Source organism: Myxine glutinosa, chromosome 1 (genome assembly GCF_964187855.1).
Source record: "Myxine glutinosa chromosome 1, kmMyxGlut1.1, whole genome shotgun sequence".
Lineage (NCBI taxonomy): Eukaryota > Metazoa > Chordata > Myxini > Myxiniformes > Myxinidae > Myxine > Myxine glutinosa.
The window spans coordinates 72,700,606-72,727,750 of record NC_136261.1 but is presented as its reverse complement, the minus strand read 5'-3'; the positions used below and the strand labels follow the sequence as shown (position 1 = coordinate 72,727,750).

The 27,145-nt window shown below is 42.8% G+C and overlaps 2 protein-coding genes across 7 annotated transcripts in view; one reads left to right on the top strand and one right to left on the bottom strand.

The window, feature by feature from the left end:
• The window catches only part of LOC137425091 (uncharacterized), an 891,893-nt gene that overhangs the window by 143,506 nt on the left and 721,242 nt on the right, over window positions 1-27,145 (bottom strand). The gene's annotated exons all lie outside the window — the stretch shown is intronic.
• The window catches only part of ST3GAL3 (ST3 beta-galactoside alpha-2,3-sialyltransferase 3), a 237,833-nt gene that overhangs the window by 101,179 nt on the left and 109,509 nt on the right, over window positions 1-27,145 (top strand). For all 6 annotated transcript variants that reach the window (XM_068097181.2, XM_068097178.2, XM_068097179.2 and 3 more), the window contains exons 3-5: window positions 1,748-1,796; window positions 8,664-8,756; window positions 13,020-13,120. In XM_068097181.2, the coding sequence (XP_067953282.1) occupies window positions 1,748-1,796; window positions 8,664-8,756; window positions 13,020-13,120 (243 nt within the window). The remainder of the gene's footprint in view (window positions 1-1,747; window positions 1,797-8,663; window positions 8,757-13,019; window positions 13,121-27,145) is intronic.

The following is a 27,145-nucleotide window of genomic DNA, read 5'->3' as shown; positions in this document are numbered from 1 at the left end:
GCAATTCCACCTCCAGCACATGGAGCATCTGAGAACATCACCGACGCCCGTTTGATCTCTTAATTGCCAGGTTGTTTCACACGGAGGAAAGAGGAACATTTTGGATTTAATGTAAAAAGAATGGCATAAATTCTCCATGTAAATGGTTACCAAGCCACCTGGTGGTTGTGGCAGATGGAGACCTGATTAAAATATTAAATAAAAATGAACTTCTCAAAGTTATGAAATATAAAACTCTTTTAGAAATCATCAACAAATCTTATTGGTATCCTATTATGAGAAAAATAATTAGACACAAGAATATCTCAAAATCCAGATGAATATATGTATGATATTCTTTGGGGCTCAAACTCAAGGGTAGCAAGGGATGAGGAAGGAGTTGAAGAAGAGAGGGAGAAAAGAGAGAAAAGAGAGAAAAGAGAGAAGGAAGAGAGTGAGAAAAAGGAGAGGGAAAAAAGAGAGAAGGAGGAGAGGGAGGAAAGAGAGAGGGAGGAAAAATATAAAAAGATGGAAATCAGTGAGATTAATAAAAGGTTGAAGGTATCTTACTATAATTCACCAAATGTCCGTCTGTCTGTTCGAAGGTACCGTAAAAACTGCTGAACTGAACCGATCGCAAATATATTTTGGGTGGGTAATCCTGGGACCCCTTGGAGTAAAATAGGCTATTTAGTTTTCCCAATTTCAGCTTTGGTCTCCAGCATTCTCAGGTTTGGACACCCGCATAACATTCGCGTTCACATAACGTTCATTGTGACGATGTATGTGTTCACGGTAGTGTTTGCCGTGACGGTGTGAACGTAATTTCATAATGTTTTTCGTTTCGTAATCCTTTAATGAACGTTTAATGCTTAATGAAAGTTTAATGTTTAATGAACGTTTAATGTTTAATGAAAGTTTAATGCCCTTCGATGTCCGGGGCCGCACGCGCGCTGCACTGGACGGGCCAGCATGTACCTTGCCCTTCGCCGTCATGCTCGCGTAAACCGCTGAGCCCCATCCGTGATGGGGACTGGGGCTTGAGACAGTGTCCCACAAACGAGGAATTCCCAGTAAGCGCGAGTCATCAGCTCGCGTTGATTTAGTCCCTGCCCTTTGTCCACACCGCCCGTCGCCGCACAAACATCACAATGAAACACAATCACAATTCACATATTCGTGCAATTTGAGAAAAGGAACTTTTATCAGCAATGTCGTCCAGCGTGAAGTTCTAAGCTGAAGAAGAGGTACAAAATCATTCAATTCTTTTCCCAAAAGAAAAGCGTACAGTTCATATTTCTGTGCTTCAGTTCATATTTCTGTGCAGACGTGCACAGTGCCTGATGCTCCTGCAGTGCTTCTGGGAATAGTAACACAGATTACCCCACTCACATTACAGGTGCTGCATCCATGCAGGTGCTACACTGTGCAACGTGAGAGGGATAACTTGTGATTTGCCGTCACAGCTATAATCTGTCGTCATTCGCCAAAGGCGATTCCACTTTTAAAAGGACGTTTTACCTCCAATCATGGAGACTTTTATAAAGCCACTTCAGGAGCTATAGCCTGTTTTTGTTGTTGTTCACAGAACTAGCATAATGGAGCCTGGAATTATGGCTTTTATAAAAGCTGCAAAAGTTGCACAACACCAGGATTCAAAGCAACTGATTTTGCACCTGCTCATTGTGCCGCTGCTCCCGATGGGTGGTAGTCAGTTGCTGACCACCGTGCCAAATTGTTATTGCCTTCTCTTTCTTTTTCTTCGCAGATTATGACCGACTGGGTTTTGTGGCGAACTTGGAGACTACGCACAACAGGTAAGCAGGCCCTAAGGTTTTGCAAAAGAGGGAATGTTTTGTGTGTACCGGACTGAAGTGAGCTTTACTCAGATTGCATTGGCATTTCAATTTCCACCAGATTGAACAGTTTGTACAACTATGTTTTGCGGAGGGGCCAAACGTTGAGGGATCAGTTCCACCCCAAAATGCCTTAGCCACCAGTTCCCCTCCTCTTTTTTCTCATAAACCGTTCAGCTTTCATGGTAGCAAGGGTCAGATGCTCTAGGCCATACAAACAGGAATGCAAGGAGTAATTGACATTGTACCGTTTCTGAATTGCTTGCCATTTTGGCAGTTTCCTAAATTGGTCTTTTATCTTTCACAAGAACCTGATGGCTTTTTTTTCTGTATTTCCAGCAGTTATCTTGTGAATGGTGCATTCAGAGATTCAGGATGTTCATTGGAAAAGAGCTCTTAATTTCTTCCCCTTCAGATCAGGAGGCTCTTTTAGAAAGATTGTTCAAAATGATTTTTTGTTTTACTATTTTCTGTATTGGTCCATTTTCAACCCTGATTTTTTTTTTCCTGGAGTGAGGCTTATGGAAGAGCAAGTTATATAACTGACAGGTGGGACAAATATCAAGGGAATGAACAAACATGAAAAGAGGAAAAGTTGAGGGAGGAGGGGAGGAAAGACCGAAACCAGCAAGTAGGCTGGTTGAGTTGGGAATGGTTAATGGGGGTGATAAAGATCATTGGTCAAAATTGGAGATGACGAAAGATGGTGGTGCGCACTGCTTGTTCACGTCCTGGATGGGAGAGTGAAACCGAATGCCCTCGGGAAGGTGGTTCCATAAATAGGAGAAATTAGGAATGTGCAGTCTGCCTGGATTTTACAAGTTTAACCAGAAGGGGCTACTGGAAGAACACGTGCATCCTGGAGTTGCTGGGGAGGATTGGAGGACTGAGAGAGCAGAGGGAGTAATGTGGAGAATAGATGGTAAAAAGGCAGAGGCCACCAACCTGTCTGCGATGTGAGAGCAACAGACCTTGTACTTCAGCCTCTTCATGGCAGATTCCATTAATTTTTATCGTTTTTAATTCCACAGATACCAGAAGAGACACACATGATGCTGTGGTGCCAGTTCATAGTAAAGAGCAATACTCCATTTAACTACAGGCGAAGGCTTTGTAGACCGAGTAGCTCTGAATTTACAAGGAAAGGCTTGGATTGACAAAGGATGCCTGATCTGCAACTGGCTTTCGAGGCCAGCTTTGCTTTGTGATCGGCCCAGGAAAGCTAGTGGCTGATGGTGAGGCCCTATTCTAGTGGGTGACTATAAAGGTGGGTCAATTTGACTGTTATTCTGGAGCGATAGGGTTAGACTGTGGGATTTAAAAGGATAGGATTGAAGGACAATCCGTTTATCAGCCCAGACTCTCGTAATTTCCAGACATGGGAGACACACACTCACGCTCTCTCTCTCTCTCTCTCTCTCTCTCTCTCTCTCTCTCTCTCTCTCTCTCTCTCTCACTCTCACTCTCACTCTCACTCTCACACACACTTGATGGCTCCCTAGCACATAATGTGGAATCGTCTCCAAAAACGATGCTCGTTTGTTCTCTGTTTTTCTTGCACCATTCCTTTGAGGTTTTTGTTCACCTTCTCGCTGTGTTCTTTGGCTCAAACTTGTAAAAAGTTAATCTCTTCCCAATTTCTTTTCCGATCCAGCCATAAACTGTCAGGCTGTGTTTCACAGCCAATGTTGCATTATGTGTGCCATCCATCAGATGTCACATTAAGCTGGGCACTCATCTGTGAGCATTGGATGCTTATGGTGAATGTTAATCTTTCAACAAGTACCCTGGTCAAATTCCAAATCTACTTTGGCCCCTGAGAGGACATGGGCACTGCTGAGTCCATTTTACCATATAAATCCCAACTATGCACTCGGGTGATCTTTAAGGGTTTTGGATGGATCAGATCCATGTTCTAGTAGCCTTTAAAATGATTGTTGTGTTTTGTAAAATGAATACATTTACCTTTAATATCGACAAGCAGATTCACATCACTGACAAAGAAGAATCCGTTATTTTCAATATGGACAGTAACGAGGTAAACAGATGTGGTTTTTAACTAAATCTTAACATGGCATCTTTTTACTTTCTCATTTGAGGAAAGATGTACCGAGAACTCGTGCGATAATGTAAGGGGTCTCTCCCTTGAATTGGGAATTGTCATTGGTAGTGCAGAACATGCCATTCATTCACAACCAGCCGGAATTGCTTGCTTTTTACCCTCGCCTGAGGAGAGGGTATTGCATTTGAGTTGTTTGTTTCTGTCTGTTTCTCTGTCTGTTTCTCTGTCTGTTTCTCTGTCTGTTTGTCTGTCTGTTTCTCTGTCTGTTTCTCTGTCTGTTTCTCTGTCTGTTTCTCTGTCTGTTTCTCTGTCTGTTTCTCTGTCTGTTTCTCTGTCTGTTTCTCTGTCTGTTTCTCTGTCTGTTTCTCTGTCTGTTTCTCTGTCTGTTTCTCTGTCTGTTTCTCTGTCTGTTTCTCTGTCTGTTTCTCTGTCTGTTTCTCTGTCTGTTTCTCTGTCTGTTTCTCTGTCTGTTTCTCTGTCTGTTTCTCTGTCTGTTTCTCTGTCTGTTTCTCTGTCTGTTTCTCTGTCTGTTTCTCTGTCTGTTTCTCTGTCTGTTTCTCTGTCTGTTTCTCTGTCTGTTTCTCTGTCTGTTTCTCTGTCTGTTTCTCTGTCTGTTTCTCTGTCTGTTTCTCTGTCTGTTTCTCTGTCTGTTTCTCTGTCTGTTTCTCTGTCTGTTTCTCTGTCTGTTTCTCTGTCTGTTTCTCTGTCTGTTTCTCTGTCTGTTTCTCTGTCTGTTTCTCTGTCTGTTTCTCTGTCTGTTTCTCTGTCTGTTTCTCTGTCTGTTTCTCTGTCTGTTTCTCTGTCTGTTTCTCTGTCTGTTTCTCTGTCTGTTTCTCTGTCTGTTTCTCTGTCTGTTTCTCTGTCTGTTTCTCTGTCTGTTTCTCTGTCTGTTTCTCTGTCTGTTTCTCTGTCTGTTTCTCTGTCTGTTTCTCTGTCTGTTTCTCTGTCTGTTTCTCTGTCTGTTTCTCTGTCTGTTTCTCTGTCTGTTTCTCTGTCTGTTTCTCTGTCTGTTTCTCTGTCTGTTTCTCTGTCTGTTTCTCTGTCTGTTTCTCTGTCTGTTTCTCTGTCTGTTTCTCTGTCTGTTTCTCTGTCTGTTTCTCTGTCTGTTTCTCTGTCTGTTTCTCTGTCTGTTTCTCTGTCTGTTTCTCTGTCTGTTTCTCTGTCTGTTTCTCTGTCTGTTTCTCTGTCTGTTTCTCTGTCTGTTTCTCTGTCTGTTTCTCTGTCTGTTTCTCTGTCTGTTTCTCTGTCTGTTTCTCTGTCTGTTTCTCTGTCTGTTTCTCTGTCTGTTTCTCTGTCTGTTTCTCTGTCTGTTTCTCTGTCTGTTTCTCTGTCTGTTTCTCTGTCTGTTTCTCTGTCTGTTTCTCTGTCTGTTTCTCTGTCTGTTTCTCTGTCTGTTCCTCTGTCTGTTCCTCTGTCTGTTCCTCTGTCTGTTCCTCTGTCTGTTTCCCTGTCTGTTTCCCTGTCTGTTTCCCTGTCTGTTTCCCTGTCCGCACAGAATAAATATGATTTTCTCTGCAACCGTTGGTCCGATTGGCAGCAAATTTTCGCCATAAGTGTAACTCCACCTGTATAATTTTTAATGATAATGATGATGTCATCGGTCACGTTGTTCGGCTGCCATCTTGGAAAAACCGAAACACTTTGCACCTCTATCTCTCCGAAAGCACTGAAGGGAAAAAATTGAGACATGGCTCATTGTAAATAACTCTCCATGGGGAATAAAATATGTTAATGATGATGTCAAAGGTGCCTCCATTATGATGTCATAATTCGACAAGTACAAAACTTCATCCTATCAAGATGAAATTTCTTGAGCGTTATGTAGGCATAAATTGGTGAAGAAAAAAAAAATGATGTCTTCGGTCACGTGGTTCGGCCGCCATCTTGGAAAAACCGAAAACATTTGCACCTCTATATCTCCGAAAGTGCTGCATCGACAAAATTGAGACATGGCTCATTTTAAAGAACTCTCCATGTGGAATAACATCTGTTAAAGATGTCATAGGTGCCTCCATTATGATGCCATAATTCGACAAGTACAAAACGTCATCCGATCAAGATGAAATTTCTTGAGCATAATGTATGGATAAATTGGTGGGGAAAAAATATAATGACGTCATCGGTCACGTGGTTTGGCCCATATTTGTTTTAACACAAAAGCCTTAAAAACCACTGAAAACACATCCTGGCGAGGGTCTGCAATCTCTGCTCTTGTTTATTTATGCACAATGTTTAGGGCAATTATTTGTTAGTAATATAATTAAAATCCTATAAAGTGGATTGGGTTGTCAATCAGGTTGATTCCCATGGAAATATCATGGAATTTTGTCTGATGAACTTGTTTTTGACCTTTAAACTCTCGACGATTTTGAAACTTGTCATTAACCTGAGTGCTTGGCTAATGATAGATTACCTCCCTGAGGCTTGTATTTATTGTTATTTAAAAAAACAAAAACCTTCTGTACACTGCCGTTGAGGCTTTGCTTGCAAGCCACCGTCTACAATTCCAATAGAAGAGACATATTTACTCTTTTATGGAAAATGTTTTTCGACTTTGTTTTATCCTCAAAATAGACCGCAGTAAACACACATTTGTGTTGAAAGATTGGCCTTGAAAACCCTGGGGGGACACGTCTGCACAACACACAAACTGACAGTGTTTTATATACATATATATATATATATATATATATGTATATATTTATATATATATATATATATATATATATATGTGTATATATTTATATATATATGTGTATATATTTATATATATGTGTATATATTTATATATATATATATATATATATATATATAATATATATATATATATATATATATATATATATATATATATAAAACCACCTTTAGAGGCCATTTTTCCCCGCAAAGCTGGGGTTGGCCTTTTTCGGGCACCGTGGTTGTTGTTGTTTTTGTTTGTCCCCTTTTTTTTGAAGCAATGTTTTACGGCCGGATGCCCTTCCTGCCGCCAACCCTTTTTGTCGCCTTTTACGACAAGCAGGGAATTACCAGTGAACTGGTACTCAATTAGCCGACCTCGGAAGGATGACAGGCTGAGTCAACCCCCCTGGTGTTAATTCAGTGATCGACCGGGATTCGAACCCAGGATTCTAGGATCCTAAGCTGGCACCCTAGCCGCTAGCCCAACACCAGGCTCTATATATATACAGCTATTTGATCATCATTTCAACAATATTGATAGATAAAGGTGATATAATATAACAAATATCATGAAACATTTACATGTGTTGTATGTTATGTGTAAACATTTACATATGTTACGGTTTCACGCGCGACCCTCCTGCCCTTACCAAGGGGAGATTAAGCCCCTTGTTCTTTTTGGGTCGTCGCAACCGAGAGACTTGAGTCGCCACTTCCGGTCGGACGCGAGACAGGGTTTCGGGACGATGTTCGCATGTACCTAAGTACTCACGCCGCCGCGGAAGCGGTGATCAAGTCTCGCACGAACCACGCGTAATTTGAGTACATCCGAGCAGATGGCGTACCACGTGGTCCGTGCAGTTACCTGGTATTGGAACCTGATTAGAGCGATATAATTCGTACCACGCTTAGTCAATAGATGGAAGGGACGAAACGGTCGAGTCAAAGAAATAACACGTTTAATAATTATTATTTACAATGATTGGTAGAAGCAGAGACACAGGGCAGTTCTTATAACAGTCTTACTTTTCTCCCAGACACGGGCCCGTTCACACTCACAGGGGGAAATGAAGGAAGGAAATGTTCATGCGCTGAACGCGCCGGCTCCGTTGTTCAGGAACAGCTTCGCCTGGCGTGGCCCTCCGCGGTCACAGCCCTCGATGAAGGCAAGCAGGCAGGCGGGAGGGATCTTTGGGCCACGTCTCTCGAACAAAGGGCAGGCTGGCGAATATTCGCGTCTCTTGCCCGGCTCGGCGGTTTCTCACGGCGCGATTAATCAACGGCGCGCTTTCACTCACGTAACTCAATAGAAAGGATCTGCCTCAAGCTCAACCGAGCGTTTAACTTGTAACTTGATTCAACACGCGCACTCTCAGAACTGTTCAACTCTCCAGCGCCTCTCCCCATAACTGAGGTGGGGGCTTTGCGCAAAGCGTTTTATTGCCACGCCCTTAGCCCGCATCGAATGTTCCAAACCACGCCTTTGCCCCAGTGCTAAGCCACTCCCTTCGAGCCCTGATTGACGGCTCGCGCTTACTGTTGGCTCCTCCTCCGCCTTCCTTCGGCCTGCCTCGACCTGTCCAGGCCTGCCTCGTGGCATTTCGCGCTAAAGCCAAAGTATCGAGGCGGCATAAACCATTGGAAGGACCTAACTCTCATTATTCTACTCAACGCAAAACTACACATAGGAAAGGTCTACGCTTACACTTACTAAGACATAACTGAGCTTAAACGAGGCTACATGTTGTAATGTGACTAAACTATGAGGGGGAAATTAACCTTTATTGCAAAAACTCAAAACTGCAACAATATATATATATGACTTTTTCAACATACAGCTATTTGATCTTCATTTCAACAATATTGATAGATAAAGGTGATATAATATAACAAATATCATGAAACATTTACATTTTGTAGTCCATTGTATAATTTAAATAAACATAAATGCAAATTTCGCATGTGGAAAAAGTAAGTACGTGTAAAAGTAAGTAAGTAAAAAGTAATGTAAAAGTAAGTAGATATGAATGCAGAATGTTAATCGTTTTTACTTCTCATGCCGTGTGTGCATGCCTTTCTTGATGCAGTGTGTTCGAGAAGAAGACGGACTTGCCCAACATCTCCCTTCTACCTTGTGTAGGTGGTGAAACCCAGCGGCGAATGCAAGAAATCTTTCCCAAGTACGCCACTCATTAATCTCTATCATATCCATCCAACTCTTGATGCTGTCCGTCATCCAGAAATTTTCAAAACGCTACCATGTTTCCTTTACAGTTTTCCTACTTAATTGTACTAAACTAAAGTTGAGAAATGTAGGTTGTTCTCGTATATTTATACCTGGTGTTGGCCTCATGTTTAGGGCGGCGAGCTTGGGATCCTCAGGTCCTGAGTTTGAATCCCGTTGAATTAACGTCAGGTTGGGTTGACTCAGTCTGTCATCCTTCCGAGGTCAGCAAAATGAGTACTAGATAAGTGGTATAGAGAGGCATTGCATCAGCGGAAAATGTGCTCAATGAAAATAATGCAACCAGCAGCCAGGTGGCTGCACACGAACCACCACTCGTATATTATCATGCATGTGTAATTATGGTGTGGTAAGAAATTTTGACGTTAATATTGGAAGAACATAAAAGGGCAATGTGGCTGGGCAGGCTCAGTCTGCTTTTGCACGTCATTGTGTGCAATTTGGCCACAAATTTTGCCTAGGCGGAACCTGCATATTTGGCATCACCTATTCACACAGGAAGTACTGACAAGGTCACATCTTGTCAAATCATGACAAGTCTTTTCTTTCCTCTCTCACTTTTAGACATTGCTTCTGAGCATGATTGGGATTAGGGTAATAAATGTGTTCCTGAACACATGGTGCTCTTTCATTCATGTTTTGAAACATTTTAAACAATATTACAATATGCCTGCATTCTGTTTAAATCCCTCTCTTCCTTTCCGACGTCTGAACTCCCAACCCACCCTCTAATCATTTCCTCCATTGTAAAGACCCTGGTCTTTTGAATTCATCCTAATCTTTCCTTTTGTTTTGTTGCTATACAACCGTTCTTTTAACACGATCACCAGAATCGTGCAATGGTTAACACGAGGATCAGCTAGGCGTTAATGCCAGGACAACCTCCTTTGATCCTTGTGCTATCCCTATTTTCCTTATTTATTGCAGCCTGGCTTCTTTGCTTTTGCAGGCTAAGCCTGGTGTTGGCTTAGCGGTTAGGGTGCCGGCTTGGGATCCTAGGATCCTGGGTTCGAATCCCGATCGATCGCTGAATTAACGCCAGGGGGGTTGACTCAGCCTGTCATCCTTCCGAGGTCGGCAAATTGAGTACCAGCTTGCTGGGATGAATGATCACGGTGTGTACCCCGGTTTAGAATAGGTACACCGTATCCCTGCGCATCGTAAGAGGCGACCAAGGGTTGGCGTCAGGAAGGGCATCCGGCCATAAAAACATTGCCTCAAACAGGGAGCCATGATTGTCATGGGGCCCGCAAGGCTAACCCCCGCTCCAGCGGGGAAAATGGCCTTAAAAAACGATCATTCATCCATTCATTCTTCTTGCCTATTGCTTGAGAATCATCCCTTTATCCCAAAGATTTCTCGTTCAAACTAAATTCCCTATCTGGCATGCAGAAACCTAAAAGTATCTCTGACGTAGCCCCCCCCCCCCCCCCATCACACTCCTCCGACCACCTCCCTCACCCTTACTTATTCAAAAATACAAAAACCCCGATGTTTCTCACCATTTCCTTAATCAATACGGACTCTTTTGCATCTGCTTCCTATTTATTCCCTTCTGTTGTTGAACTCTCTTTTTGTCAGCTTTGAGTTTATTATATTTAAAGTTCCGGTTTTCCTAATTTATATCGATTGCTAGGAGTACTCGTTTCAACATTGATACCTGTCATCCCACTGCTTCTCAACCTCAAATCAAACATTCATCTCTCATCCTTGCTTTGTTTTTAAACTTTATGCTTTTCGACTCTGCTAGCTCTTCCTGTACTCCAAAACTATGGGCCTTATTTTTCTGCAGTTGAATGTTCATAGGTGAGTTTGTTACATACAGTACATGCAGGACAAGGAGATGAAGAAACATCATTATTGTTTTTACCATCTCCTCTCCTTCTCCCTCCTTTGTGCTTTGAATATTTCCCTATTGATTCTTCTTTTTTGCAATTGTTTTTATGTTTTGCTGTGCATTATGTTTTGCAATCTGTCAAAGCGTCTTTGGGCTTCCTGAAAAGCGCTATATTAAATAAATGCATTATTATTATTATTATTACTAGGGCATGCCCGTACTATATCTATATCTAAAATTATATCCCCCCCCTCTATTTACATGAAATGGTTTGGTCCAAAGCGAACGGCTTGCGAGTACGGTGACAATCCCCCCCCTCTATTTACATGAAATGGTTTGGTTCATTCGCAAAGCCAAAGCGAACGGCAGTTACGAATCGCAGTTACGATGAATCGCAAAGTAGTTTTAATTAGTTTTAAAACATCGTTTAACGCCAACATAGCGGCAACATAGTTTGCCAACGTGAAATAAATGAATACGCTCTCAAATGTGCCGTCCGAGGCAGAGTGTGTTCGCCACGTTCGGCACACGCGATAGCTCGCTGCTCTCTGATTGGTTGAATCGTTTTTTGGACATAGCTCGGTAAGTACTTGTCCGATTAATATGAAACCTTGAAAAGGCACATCCTCGGGTCCCCAGCAATATACCTGGCAAGTTTAAAGTATATCGGACCCGTGGTTGTCGAGAAACAGCGGTCACAGACAAACAAACAAACAAACAAACACACATACAGAGATTACTGGAATTATAGATAGATTACCATGAATTGTGACGTGTGGAGCAAATGGACAAATCAACACTGTTGGATGTGATTTTGATCTGGGATCCCAGCATCATCTGGGGAACGCCAAATAGGCCAACCCGAGTAACTTTAATTGTATAGACCTTGTTAAAAAAACACAATTCTTCGATTACAGATGTATTACTGTAAATGATGCTTTTCATAATAAAGGGAAAGTCAAATACTGGCTGTTCATTATTACCCTTGCCAGAGGAGAGGGTATTGTGCATCTGAGTCCGTTTGTTTGTTTGTCTGTTTGTCCACACAGAATAAATATGATTTTCTCTGTAACCGTTGTTGCGATTGACGGGAAGTTTTCACCATTAGTGCATTTCCTCCTGTATAATTTTTTTTCATGATAATTATGACGTCATAGGTCACGTGGTATGTGCGCCATCTTGGAAAAACTGAAAAAATTTGCACTTCTATATCTCCGAAAGCGCTGCATAGAAAAAAAAAATGGGGCATGGCTCATTGTAAAGAACTTTCCATGGGGAATAACATATGTTAATGATGATGTCATAGGTTCCCTCCATTATGACATCATAATTCAACAAGTACAAAACTTCATCCGATCAAGATGAAATTTCTTGAGTGTCATCTATGGATAAATTGGTGGAGAAAAAAAATAATAATGGTGACATCATTGGTCACGTGGTTCGGCCACCATATTTGTTTTAACACAAAAGCCTTAAAAAAACACAAAAAAACACATTTTGGTGAGAGTCTGCTATTGCTCGTTCTTGTTTTGCTTGTGTTTGCCACCAACTCGTTTTCTTGTTCACTTATTTTGTCCCCTCCCTGAGGTGTGTGTGTGTGTATATATATATATATATATATATATATATATATATATATATATATATATATATATATATAATTTTAAACAACATTTTCAAACATTTTAATGCTTATTTTCTCTACAAATAACGAGACTCATGGAAGAGCGACGAGCAATGGTTGGACACAATACAAGACACAGGTCGTTGCCTGACACACTAAAGCTGGTAAATGTTTAAATATTTTTGAGACACCAATTGCTTTTGGCTTGGTTCTCCCTGGACGTCAAATTCCAGAGGAGCCATTGTGCTTGGTTTAAGTTCAAAGGAATCGTTTTCATAAGGCTGCTTGATCTTGTGTATATGAAGCAAACCCATCTTGGTTGATAGTAATGCAAGCTGTCCTGATATTGATTGGTAGATTTGTGGACTCACTGGCTTAACACCTGCAAGAGCTGATGTCTTTTTTTAATTCTTTTTTTTTATTCGTTCATGTTTTTTTCACCCATCTTGGGCTTTCTTCTTTAACTGCTCATTTGTTAAGTATTAAATTTTGAATCGTGAGAGTAGGCAACTCGAGCCACTGCAAATTTCTCACAAATGTTAAACAAATGACTTGATCAACTTTCCTAAGCTCATTGTTGTTTATGTATGATATATTTATATACATATTTGAGGTGTGGGTGTGTGTGTTAATTTTTTAAAAGTTAACCAGATAACTTTTAATGGGTGCATATGTGTGTATTCATGTCATTGTTTAAAAAAAATAAAAAAACGTTTTGTTTCTTCCCCTTTGTACAGGTTCCTTACTGGCCCCAGAGTGCCCATCTTTCTTGATAGAACCTTCTTGAGAAACAAGGACATGCGGAGGCTACAGCCACCTTTTGGCTTCAGTGGGCAGGGTAAGTTTCCATAAGGCCAGTTAAACACTTAAATATACACCGAGTACAGTACTGGTATGCTGCAGAGATTGAAAACCAGACAATTCTGAATACAGCTCTCTTTCAGCTACTTTCTATCCCCTACTATCTTCACACACCATCCTTCTCCTTTCTTTTTCCCTCTTCTCCTCTCCTCTCTTAATCTATGAAGACTTCAACTGTCATCAATGCAACAAGTTCTACATTGAGATTAGTCCTCATACCACTATCCATAATTTACCAGCCAAGGCTTTACATGATTCATCCTGTCACTGTCCATGGTACTTTTGAAGTTTCAGGCCTAGCCAATCTTGGATTCCCACCCCATATTTCCCTGATTGGCTCCAACTCTCTCCTTGATTGAATGGTGTGCAACTTCCCTTCCAGGCTTTTTGCTGGTCCTACCTCACCTTGTCTCCTCAGACCATATAGTCTTGAATGTTTATATCTCTGGCAATCTTCAGGGAATCACCAAGGTGCTGCTGTGTCTGGTAGTTTTCAGGCAGAATGTTCTCACTCGTAATCCATCTCTTTCATCGACTGGTTCACAGTCTATTCTCTTGAGATATACAGTACAGTGCATGGGGGTGTTGTTATTCAACACTGATCTCTCTGTCCTTCATCGTTGTCTTCAGACGTCCACTTATCCCACCCGTGACGCATCAATTCATTTGGCATGGCAACTGACAGAAACTTTCCTCTTTGACCTCTTCCTCCTTGGATGTTTTTAAAGCTCGTAACTATCGTGTTCGTTCGCAGATGTGCCAGACCTCAACATAAGGCCCATCTGTGGTCTGAACTCAGACCTTTCACCATCCAATTAAAGCTGGTGGCATTTGGTCATTGGAGTATGCACCTCATCTGTTACTTCACACTTGAAGGGTGGGATCACAATAGGCACTGCTCATCTAAGACTCATTGCCCAAATCCCATCTTTGCAGAAAATATTAAGGTTTCTAATTCCTTTCTTCCGTTACTGGTGTGTACCCCGGTTTAGAATAGGTACACCGTATCCCTGCGCATCGTAAGAGGCGACTAAGGGTTGGCGCCAGGAAGGGCATCCGGCCATAAAAAAAACATTGCCTCAAACAGGGAACCATGATTGTCATGGGGCCCGCAAGGCTAACCCCTGCTCGAGCGGGGAAAATGGCCTTGAAACGCTAATTCATTCATTCATTTATTCATTCATTCATTCGTTACCCATGTTATCCCCCAACCTCTCAACCCACCCCCACCTCATGCCAAACCTCCTCCAGCATGTGAGCTTCCCTTCTGCAAAAGTGGAGAAATTCGAAGCCATTCCTGACTCCTCGACTGTTATTGGACTTGATGGGATCAGTGTTTTAATATTTAAAACTTGTTTCTCAGCTCTTCATTCTCCTTTTTCTCTAATATTTTACAGATCATTCTCCAAGGGCTTCATGCCTGCATAATAGAAGGTAGCCAATGTTATCCCCAATTCATAAGAACAGTGTTATCACTGAATCTTTCATCTCTAAACCAGTAAGCCATCTTCCCATTATAAGAAGAGTGATGGAGAATAAACCTAAAAGACACATGCTCTCACTCTCTATCTCCAGTCATCAGTTTGGTTTTTGCCCAGATCATTCCACCTTGAACATGCTGCTGCTTCAATGTTGACAATGGATGGATAGCTTTTATCTAAAAAAAGAGGCCATGGTTACGTCATTGACATGTTGTATGGATCTGATTCATTTTTACACCTGACCCTGGTTTTTATACTGTCAGAAAATGGTATCCAGTGCTCATTCCTTGTCTGCCTCTCAGATTTTCTGTATGTTTACCAGCTTTTGGTGTCCTTTGTTTTACGCTCTCCTCCATGCTCTAACTTATCGATGATACTGTCGATCCCTCGAGATACTGCGTTATTGGACCAATGCCGTTCTTACTTTACCTCATTGGCATCTCTTGCTGCAAAATCCATGGTCTCACTTTTAACTAGAACAGAACTTGGTAGAGCACATACCTTCACCACACTGAACAGTTTATGTTTTGTATCCCACTGATAGGCCAGATCTGGATCCGGACCTGAACCAAAGTCAAATCAATTCGTCCTTGTCACACACCCAACCTGTCCACCAAGTTTCATCCGAAACCGTGCACAAATTTTTGAGATATCTTGCACACAAACAAACAAACAGACAGACAGGGGTGAAAACACAACCTCCGCTTCTGTACACTTTAGATGGCGGAGGTAATTACTTTTTTCAGGATCTTTTCTCTACCCTCAAATATACAAGATGTAATCGCCTCTTTTTTATACGCAATCGAGGTTTATAGAAGAGAGGGGGGATGAACAAACAGGAAAAGAGGAGGGGAAGTGACACGGTACTTGCAAGTAAGAATGTTGGGTTAGGTTTGGTTGGATGGGGTGATTGAGGATAGAAAAGATGGTAGTGCATCACTTGTTTGAATCCTTGAAAGGAGAAGTGCACTTGAACGGCATCAGGTATGTGGTTACACAAATGGGAGAAAATAGTCCCAAAAGGGGTGAGGTGTGCAGTAAGCCTGGATTTCGGAGTATAACCAGGCGAAGGTTGCTTGAAAGCCTGTGCATCCTGTTGTTGCTGGGGATGTCCAGATGGCTGAAAGAGTCTAGGGAGCTAAACGAGAGGCGAGTCATTAACGCAGAGGCCACAGATCTTTCTGTGATGTGAGAGCAGCAGATCTTCTACTTTGGCCTCATTATGGGACATGCCAATAATGCTGAGAGTTTTAGATTCCACACATTTCAGGAGTGACAGTTGTGACACTGGAGCACCAGTCCATAGGGGAGAGCAATGCTCCATCGGCTGTAGGAAGATGCCTTTTTCATGCTCTGAATACATCTGGTTTTTTAAGTAATAACTTGGAATGACGGAGGATGTTCAGTCTGTGGCGGGCTTTGGAGGTTAACTCTTGCCCTCTTACAAATCATGACGTTTACAAAAGCAGAATGATTCTCAGAGATAAGACCTGGCATCCTCAGTTCTCAACATTACACGAACCCTTCATCCAATGTCATATAATATGGACTCCCCCCCACTTCTCTGGATTGGTGCTACTGCTTCCCATCTTACCCCTTCTCTTGAGGCAATATGATCTGAAGCCCTCCATATCATTGACATTTCACAGTTGGAAGCCAAATCCCACGGTCTGCTTCCTGCAGACCATTAGACTTTCAGGTCTTTTGGCAGTTTGATGGACTTTCAGTATTTTACTGGGCCCACTTATGTCTTGCTCATGTTGCCATCTCAGTTCTATTCCTATCCCTTACCCTGTCTAGGCCACACGTGTTGTACCTGAAACTCTCTCCTTGATCCCCTTTCTTCAGTCTCAACTTTAATACTCACCTCCATTCATTCATCCCTCGTTCTCTTTCATCTGTGGGACTGTCATTCTTAGTCTCTTGTCACATGCTCTTCACTCCAGGATTTCAAGTCTGCTGCCTACTGCCCCGTCATGGTATCTCCTATTTATACCTTTGAGCTTTACTACACTTAAGGTGACTTTTCCACCATTTCACCTGCAACTTCTCTCATGCTGTGGTGCTTCTGTACGTTATTGTACTCCCGTTACCCATTCACTCGAATGTGTTTGTTGACCCTTTCCCCCTCCCTCACGATTATTCCACTTTGCCCTAAGCCTTGTTTCCTGGATATATTAATAATTTTTATTTTGCATTCTCAACAACTATGCTGCAAATATCTTCAATTACTTGGAATACATTGTGTATCGAGAACCTTTCCACTAAAGTTCGATTTAACATGTACTCACTCTTGGGATGCAAAACCATGGATTTGATCACCAGTTCTGTAAATGCTTAGAGTGTCAGACTCCGCATAATGGTTAGAGCGTCCACTCTGATTCTGAGAGGTCGGCGGTTCATACCCCGGCAGAGTCATAACAAATATGTATTTTAAATGGTACGTGCTGCTTCTTTCGTTGATGCTCAGCATTTAAAAGGATAAAGCATGGGCAAACAAGGATGGGAAAGCAATTGCAAACCACCAAGTATAACCCTTGCCAATAAACTGTTTTGGCAGCACCTTTGCTCCATAAATAGAGTATGGTACAGGTTTTCTGTTAACCGAGTAAATCAATGTTTGTTTGTTTGCAGCATTGTGACATGGTTGTTTAGGCTTATTTATATATTTGCTTGCTTGTTTTTAATTATCATGAAGGGGCAATACATTCCTTAGTCATGTCATGAAGGTGCTGGAGAGGGTTCTGGATCGAAGGATAAGGGAGACTGGAGTAGGAGATCGGAGTAGAGCAGCAGGGGCTTAGAAAGGGTAGGGGAATGACAGATGAGATGTTCACACTGAGCCAGCTGGTGGAGAAGAGGTTGGAGGTGAGGTGCAAGGTGAAATGGCATTTGGATTTGTGGATCTGAAGAAGACATACGACACTGTCCATCTGGAGAAGTCTACGATCTGGTGAAGTAGATGAAAGGAAGTAACGGAAGCAGAATTGAGGTGAGTGGAAGAGATGTACAAGGGAATGAAGGGAAGAGTTATGCAAGAACAACTGGGACAGGAAGATTGTGGGAGTGAAGAGGGTGGATAGAAGGAGAATGGATGAACTGAGGGAGGTGATTGGTGTGCAGATGAGCTTGATGGGGAGATTGGTGAAATGCCAGCTGAGATGGGCTGGACATTTGGTGCGGATGGGGGAAGAGAGAATGGCAAAGAGAGCGGATAGGTTGAGGGAACAAGGTAGGAGGAAAATAGGTAGACCACGGTTGAGATGGGAGGATTGTGTGAAGAGGGATATCAGTAAGGTGGGGGTGGTTTGAGAGTGGAGAGAGTTGGCTGAGGACAGAGGGAAGTGGAGTGGTATTGTGGTCAAGGCAGGGCAGGAGCTTGGTACCATTGGACCTCACCACTTATAAAGGGAAGAGGAGGAGAACAACAACAACATATTTGTTTTTAATCCACCAAAAACATGTGGGATGTGTAAGTTCATGCTTGAATTGCATTATTTTGATATATTTGGTTACTAATGTGTGCAATTATAAACTTTAAATAGTGTATCGTGTAGTGTATAGTGTAACTTTAAATTGTGTATATTGCAACTAAAACAAGCCAGAATAAATACTCATGTAACTGTGAGAATGTCACGCGTGCTTTATTAGCAAAAGTTATGGGACGGTAATGAAATTTGTAGCGGCATTATTTTGTCTCACTATTTACTCAACTAGCGGGCACTTCTCGGCCTACCTTCGGTGGCAATGAAGTGTAGCACATTCTTGAAATACACTTTATAACTTTTGCCATTTTTCATCGATGGTACTCGGCAAGGCTCACGGACAGTACCAGGTCCTGGGGTTCAAACGTGCACATTCAGGTTTGGAAGGTTCATTTCAAATTTGCATGCGCTGTCCTCATACATCTGGGACTATAGTGTAACTTAGGATTGAGTATGTCTTTTGTTTATTTTTTGCTATTTTAGGGAAACCAATCCAATTGCCGAATCTCCACGTAGCACAAGTACTTTGTGGTTGTTTGAAATATTGTGGAATTGGGTTGTTACTTGCGAAGTAAATAAATTTACTTTAAGGAGTGAAATCCATGCGAAATGGGGATAATGTACCAATATGTCATCACGTAGTATAGTACAGAAGGGTTGGCAGGATGGCCTAGAGCAGGGGTCAGGAACCTTTTTGACTGGGAGAGCCATAAAAGCCAAATATTTCTAAATATATTTCATTGAGAGCCATATAGTATTTTTAACGTATAATAAATTAAATATGTCTTACTTTTAATGCGACTTCTGGTGCTGCATGGTTTTGCTGATGGCCTTGTAGTCTGGTTCATATATGGTGAGGTTGAGCTTCATGCAGGCGTTGAGGCTTCCATCAGTTAAACGTGAGCGTAGGTTGGTCTTAATGTTCCTCATATGCGAGAATGACTGCTCACATGCATATGTAGAGCCAAACATGGTCAATACGGCAATACTCACACGCTGCATTGTGTGGTATGTCACAGGAAGCTCGTTCCAAGTTTTAAGAATCAGCTGGTCTTCAGGTTGAAGATTTTTCATTTCTGTCCACTTGTGTTCCCTCGCCAGCTCTGCTCGCTGTCGCGCAAGACTTTCCAACTCTCCATTAAGTGACTTGAACTTACTCATCCACATGTCTGATGCCTTCAGGTCAGCAACTTCCAGCTCAAAGTCTCCGATAGAGACCCCGGGGATGCATGTCAGGTCGATTTTGTCCACTGCACACTCATGTGGATGAGTGATGAACTTGAAAAGACCAGTGCGCGCACGAAATTCTCCAAAACGTGCTTTGAATGACTGCAGGAGATTGGACGTAAAGCCAGCTAGCTGCTGGAGATCCAGATGTTGAGTGGAGTCACTTGCTAAGCATGCATCTCTAAATTGTTGCAGTCTTTCAAAGTGCAGAAGACGACCTGTTTCAATGTCCCTAAGAAAGACTTCCAGCTTGCTTTCAAATGCAAACACTGCTTGTTGAAGGGATGAGATTGTATTTCCAATACCTTGCATTTTCACATTGAGCTGGTTCAGATGGCCAGTTATGTCCACGAGATAGTGAAACTGCAGGAGCCAGTCAGTGTTGTCTAGTTCAGGATGCTTGACGCCTTTCATTTCAAGAAAAGTCCGGATTTCACTCAGGCAAGCTGCAAAACGGCTGAGCACCTTCCCCCTTGACAACCAACGCACGTTGCTGTGTAAAAGCAGACCGGGATAATGATTCCCAACTTCTTCTAACAGAGCTTTAAACTGGCGATCATTTAAAGCTCGGGCAACAATAAAGTTGACCACTCGAATGACCAGCGACATCACCTCACCAAGCTCCTGGCCACACGTGTGAGCGCAAAGCGCCTCCTGGTGCAGGATGCAATGAAAACTTAGGATGGCTCTCTTTTCATGTTCACGGAGAAGCGCTACAAATCCTTTGTTCTTCCCCAACATACAGGGTGCACCATCAGTACAGACAGAAATAAGTTTATCCATCGGTAGTTTTTTTTCTTTAGCAAACTCCATGAAAGACGTGAATAAATCCTCTCCTCTTGTTGTCCCTTTCATTGGCAAAACAGCCAAGCTTTCCTCACGCAGTGTGTCACCTGCAGCATACCTGGCAATTATACTGCACTGAGATAGATGGCTAACGTCTGTTGACTCATCTAACGCGAGAGAAAAGTATGTCCCGGCGTTTATGTCCTTAATTTGTGTTTCCTCGACTTGATTTGCCATCATGATGCTACGATCGTGCACAGTTCTTGCTGACAGGGGCATGTCTTTTATTCGTTTGATTATCTTGTCTTTATTTGGGAAGTCATCAAACAGTTCATTGGCCACATCAAGCATGAATGTTTTGGCATACTCGCCATCTGTGAATGGCTTTCCATTCCTTACTATTGCCAAAGCACCCGCAAAGCTAGCGGAATTCCCGTCACCTTGCTTGGTCCACACACGTAGTTGCTGCTGACTCGTCTGCACTCTCCGCTGTAGCTGTTCACATGCCCTTTTCCTGCTGTCCCCCGCTGGATATTTCGATGCAAATGAAGCATGGTGCGTATCGAAGTGCCGCTTTATATTTGACCGTTTCATCGATGCAATTTTATCATTGCATATTAGACATACCGCAGATCCTGCTCTCTCACCAAATGCAAATTCCTCTGTCCACGCAGCCTGGAATGCACGGTAATCATCGTCTTTTTTTCTTTTCGCCATCTATTCCGTTACAAGGGTTGAAGCGGATAAACTAGTTGGCTATCTGATAAAATTGATTTCTTCACCTTTACAATGACGCGGACATGCTCGCGAGCCATTGGTTCCCGACCCGACCCACGGGTGACCCGTGACCCGTGAAATTTATCTTCAAAACTAATTTCTGTTTACTTTAAAATGACACTATTATTAAGAAATATCAAGTATTTTAAAATCAGTTCCAAACTGATTTTTATTTTGTTTTATTTTTTTTTCAACTCAAAATTGTCTGGGAGCCATATGCCGTCACCGGAAGAGCCATATATGGCTCGCTGGCCTAGAGGTATGTGCACTCACCTCTAAGCTGCTCAGGTTGGGTTCGAATCTCAGCACACCTATATACTGCCATCCTGGTGATTCATCAATGTGTGCCGTTCCTCTGGTGGACGTTAAACTGGCATCACGTCTGCAAGCATTAGTTTGTGCACATAAAATAACCCATTGTGTCCTTCGTGAAGAGTAGGCGAGCAATCGCCGGCAACCTGGACAAATTTTCTGCCCTAACCTACAGAGGCGCACTGCATCAGCGGAACAGCCATTCACCCACATCAAATTAGGCTACCAGAAGCCATGTACTGCATTCTGAAGAAGAAGAAGCCTAAAGTGCTGCACACAAAATTGTGATGACCTAATGCACATTTTTGAAGTCTCTTTTTTTGACGATTTTCACTTTATGTTGAGGAGTAAAGATGATTACCAAAAAGGGCACCTCCCTTGTTTGGAATAAAACGACGATCATTCTGGAATTTGTATATCATAATCAAGGGTACACATTTTTTCGTACCGCCGCACGAGTCAGAATTTTGAACCACGAGGTCCTCATTTTGTTACAAGCAACCAAGATCACAAAAGGAAGAGTAAATGGAAGACTGCAATTAGCAATTACGATCTTTCAAGATGATGAGCTGGAATGGTTGCACTTAGCCCTGGAGCCGTTGAACCATTTTTTTTTTTCATCGAGGTGCGTTGCAAAGAAACAAATTGGGTGCGCAATCCTTCTGGCCTGAAAGCGCAGGTTGATAGGAAATATACTGTATATTATATATATATATAGTCCTTCTTTTCATTTTCTTGTTTGTACCTTGTATTTCACACTTGTGAGCCAGAGCGACGTAGCCTCATTGCTTTTTTTTTTTTTTTTTTTTAAATCTCGTGGACAGTTCAACATTACAAATAGCGGCTTGTCAAGAGTGCTTTGCCACTCAGGGGCAGTGGATCGAAATGGATGTGGCAATGACAGCCTCTGATTAGGCTGTCATGCAAAGCGCACGTGCCATGCATTTGCTCTTTGCCTCTATTTTATGATATGCAAAAAATCCCGGTGTGTACCCCGATTTAGAATAGGTACACCGTATCCCTGCGCATCGTAAGAGGCGACTAAGGGTTGGCGTCAGGAAGGACATCCGGCCATAAAAACATTGCCTCAAACAGGGAACCATGATTGTCATGGGGCCTGCAACGCTAACCCCTGCCCTAGCAGTGAAAAATGGCCTTAAAACGATCATTCATTTTCTATTTTATGCCTGATTTCCACTGCCGTGGCAACAGCATGCTGGGTAGAGATTTTTCGATTGGCACGTTGGTTGAGATGCCTGCTCCGAGTTTTATTTATTTATTTAACCTCTTCTCTTCTCTTACTTTTGACCATTTCCTGATAAACATTGCAAACAAAACTAAAGTGCAACTTTTACTTAAGGTTATAAATTGGTGTTTTGCATATCAGCCATTTTTGTGGGGTTGGTCGTTGGTCTCAAAAATGATCAATTAAATATTTCGATGTTTTAAAAAAACCTGAAAGACGGTTATTGACGCTTCTGGAAGAGTGGAGGAACAGGGGGGGGGGGGGGGGAGGGCAAAGGGTCAACACCAACAAAATTGATTGAATGGGAAACAGTAGGACAATAACGTACGGATGCACCCTGGCGCAAGGTGATGTTGCAGGTGAAGGTGGGAGCAGGGTCTCAGTGTGTGCAACAAATATCAGAGGCAGAAATAGGAGAGGCCATGAGGAGGTGGTGAGCAACTGATTTTAAATCGTGGAGAGAATCACGAGTTACAACAGACTCAGGAAGACTGCAAGATTGGAGTGGAAGGAGGGGGTGAATGAATGAATGATCGTTTTAAGGCCATTTTTTCCCCGCTATAGCGGGCGTTAGCCTTGTGGTCCCCATGACAATCATGGTTCCCTGTTTGAGGCAATGTTTTTATGGCCGGATGCCCTTCCTGACGCCAACCCTTGGTCACGCTCTTACGATGCGCAGGGATACGGTGTGCCTATTCTAAATCGGGGTACACACCGGGATCATTCATCCCAGCAAGCTGGAACTCAATTTGCCGATCTCGGAAGGATGACAGACTGAGTCAACCAACCTGGCATTAATTCAGCGAACGATCGGGATTCGAACTCAGGATCCTCGGATCCCAAGCTGGCATCCGAACCACGAAGGCGAAGCCAACACCAGGCTACAGGAAGAAGGGGGTGAATTGTTGATATTAGTACATTATATATATATATATATATATATATATATATATATATATATATATATATATATATACACATACATACACACACATATATATACACACACACACACACACACACACACACACACACACACACACACACACACACACACACACACACACACACACACACACACACACACACACACACACATCTACACAGACTTGGCATTTAATATGGAATATTTTTTTTGTGGGGGTGAACTTACTTTTCAAGATGACTTAGAACCAAAAGTTCATTGGAATTATGTTGAAATTATTCTAGATTTTGTTAATGTGACCTTTAAAAGAAACAAAACAACATTTGACATTTCGAAGCAAATAAATTGATCCTTGAAAGTGATGTAAACTGATATCGAACTCAATTCATGGACAGTACTGTCTTAAACTTCTGTACGTTTTCCAGAAGTATCTCTTTATTTTGCACATTAGCCAAAAAATTTTTCAACAAAAGCTAAATTATGACTGGCATTACGGACAGTAAAATTACAGTTCAGTACTTCGTGTAACCCCCACGAGCATTCAGGAGAGTACGTACACGTCGAGGCATGCTGTTCACGAGATTTGCCAAGGTTTGGACAGGAATCGCTTGCCATGCAGTGACAATAGTCTGCTGCAATTCACGCACAGAGGTAGGCTGCTGGTCCAAGTTGTTGATTTGACGTGTTAATTCTGCCCACAAGTTCTCTATCGGATTCATATCCGGGGACATGGCAGGCCACTCCATATGCTCTGCACCACGGTCAGCAAGAAAGTGTTGGATCATGCGAGCATGATGAGGCCGTGCATTGTCATCTTGGAAGACAAAGTTTCCTCGAAAGGCTGCACGAGCAAATGGAAGCAATGTTTCTTCCAGAATGACCCTGTACTTGAACTGGTTCAGGTTTCCATTCAGAACAAACAGGTCAGTTTTGCCCCCTGCATGAAAAGCAGCCCAAACGGTCACCCCACCACCTCCATCTTGGACTCTTGGCACTATACAATCTTCGTTGTGGGCTTCATGCACTTGTCTGCGCACTCGGACGCGGCCATCTTTACGATAGACCAGAAATCTCGACTCGTCACTGAAGGTCACGTGATTCCAATGTCCTGGCTGCCATTGACGGTGCTCTCTGGCCCACTGCAATCAGCGCTGGCTGTGTTGTCTGGTCAGGCGTGGCTTTCTCAGGGGACGCCTGGCACGATAGCCTGCTTGAACCAGTCGTTGGTTGACTACCCTTCTGGATACAGGCACATTTGTCAGTTGCTGCCACTCAGCCCGAAGCCGATTAGCTGACTTGGTACGGCCATTGCAGACTAACTGGTGCAGCTGGCGATCATCTCTCCTTGTGGTTCTGTGTGGACGTCCTGGCCTCGGTATTGGAGTAGGGACACCCCTCTGAGCATTTCGTTTCAGGATCTTTGACACCTGACCTTGAGTGATGTCATACTGCCGAGCAATAGCACGCTGTTTCATGACAGAATTTCGTAAAGCCACCCCTCCATGACAAACAGCATTGTCAAGTTGACGGACCATCTCCAGAGAAAGCGGAAATAACTTTTGTAGACGTGCAGCAGTTGTTTTCCACTAATACAGAACGCAACAACCCTTATATACCCGATTGTGAAGCCAATCGTCAAATGTACCTGTCCTTACATTTTGTCACGCCACCTGTGATATAATCCTGTTATTGACTTCTTGCTGCGAAAGACAATCAGTGACATGGTTCTTTCAACAAAGACATCACCGAAGGGTAAAAGAAACTCACCAGATTGATATACTGAGTTCAGAATGTAAACCCAAGTCAAGAAAAAAAAAAAAATCCATTTTAAATGCCAAGTCTGTATTTATATATATATATATATATATATATATATATATATATATATATATATATATATATATATATATATATATATACAGTGGTACCTCGGCTTACGAGTTTAATCCGTTCCGTGACGGAGCTCGTAAGCCAAATCGCTCGTAAGTCAAAGCAAATTTTCCCATTCAAATGCATTGAAATGCTATTAATCCGTTCCAGCCTCAAAAAAAAAACACCAATTTTTTTTGTTAGGTGCTTTTAAATAACAAAAATGTACTTTATAAATAACAAATAATGTATAAACAAGCACGACCTCGTATATACTGTACATAATACAAGAGAATGTAAAGAAATAAACTGGTTTTATTAAGCAGAGGAGAAGAGCATGCCAGGTGAGGTGTGCGTGTTGTCGACTTGGCGAGGCAGTACGATCGTACTCCTTCTACGATATGTACGATTTTGAAGCAGAAGGAGTCCATAAAGGCTATAACGCCAGCCAAGGGCGTTACGATTATTTCAAAGCTCCGGACCTCTATCCATGAAGATATGGAGAAGTTGTTGTTTGTGTGGTTGAAGGAGAAGCAGCTCGCAGGAGATACCGTGACCGAGAGCATCATGTGTTTGAAAAGATTGAAACTCGGATATCGAGCACGGACCACGAGGTGTTTTTTCTTTTTTCTTAATCTCGGTTTCAGTGAACTTTTGCTCTGTGCTCACGTGTACTGTACCTGTACCTGTAATGGTACGTCAGAGGATGGCACCTGTTGTCATCATATTAAGTGCAAGATGTTCTGCATCGTAAGTTGGTACACCGTGGTCTTTCGGCGGTGTTTAAGCCGGCCGTCTTGGCTTCTGTCACCATTGGCATTGAGTCTTTCGATGTAGGTAGGTCGTTGTGTGCCGGTGCCTTGGCCGAATTCCTTCATTGCTGCATTGTTAGCTCACCTGGTTTTTTATACCACATCTTTGGTTATCGGACCAGCGAATGACGTCATCTCCTCCAAAGTATGGCTTATTCTCACTTGTCTTGGACGATCTTCTACTTCTAGCCTTCCACCGTGCATTTGGTGTCCACTGTACTTACTGTACAGTGCCTGGTAAAATTGATGTAATGGGTTTTTGACCGTCAACGCCATGAACCGTCATGAACCGTCATGAACCGTCAACCGCCATGAACCGCCATGAACCGTCAACGCCATGAACCGCTAACACTCAAAAGCCCATTTATCGCGCCTTATAAAGCAAAACGCAAACCGAAAGCCATGCCTCTCAAGCGAGGCGTGCTTCCGTGGTCACGTGATCCACAGGTGTAGCTCATTATACCCGCACGCGCGACACGCTTTGGCGGTCACGTGACCAGCCACTCTGGAGGCGGGGATCCCCGCCGATGACGTCACCGGCTGGAGCAAGGAGATTCCTCGCTCATGTATTTCGACGATTGCGTGTTTTATATCCAAGCAGAGATGCTTTCACGGCAAGATAACCGCGTGACCGGAACCGGAAGCCACAACCGGAAAATTCAAAAAAATAAATTTTTTGAGCTCGTACATCGGATCTCGGCTCGTATCCCAAAGCAACAAACCGCCCGAGCGACGGCTCGTATCCCGAAAAACTCGTACGTTGGGGCACTCGTAAGCCGAGGTACCACTGTATATATATATAGTTACGAATCTCAGAGTACGGCGCTCCCCTTACCGAGGGGGTGGTTAATCCCCTCGTCTATTAAGCTGGCCGTCTCCGGTCCTGGAGCTATGACGTCACTTTCGGTCAGCGCTGAATAGGGTGGTAGGCCAATTGTTCCTATTACCTAATTACCAGCGCCTCCGGTAAGCGAGGAAATGAGGCCCGCCCGAGCCGCGGCTGTAATGGACACGCCGAGCGAAGCGAGCCACGACTCAGGCCGTTAACAAAAGGACTAAACCCGATTTAAAGCGGTTGGCCA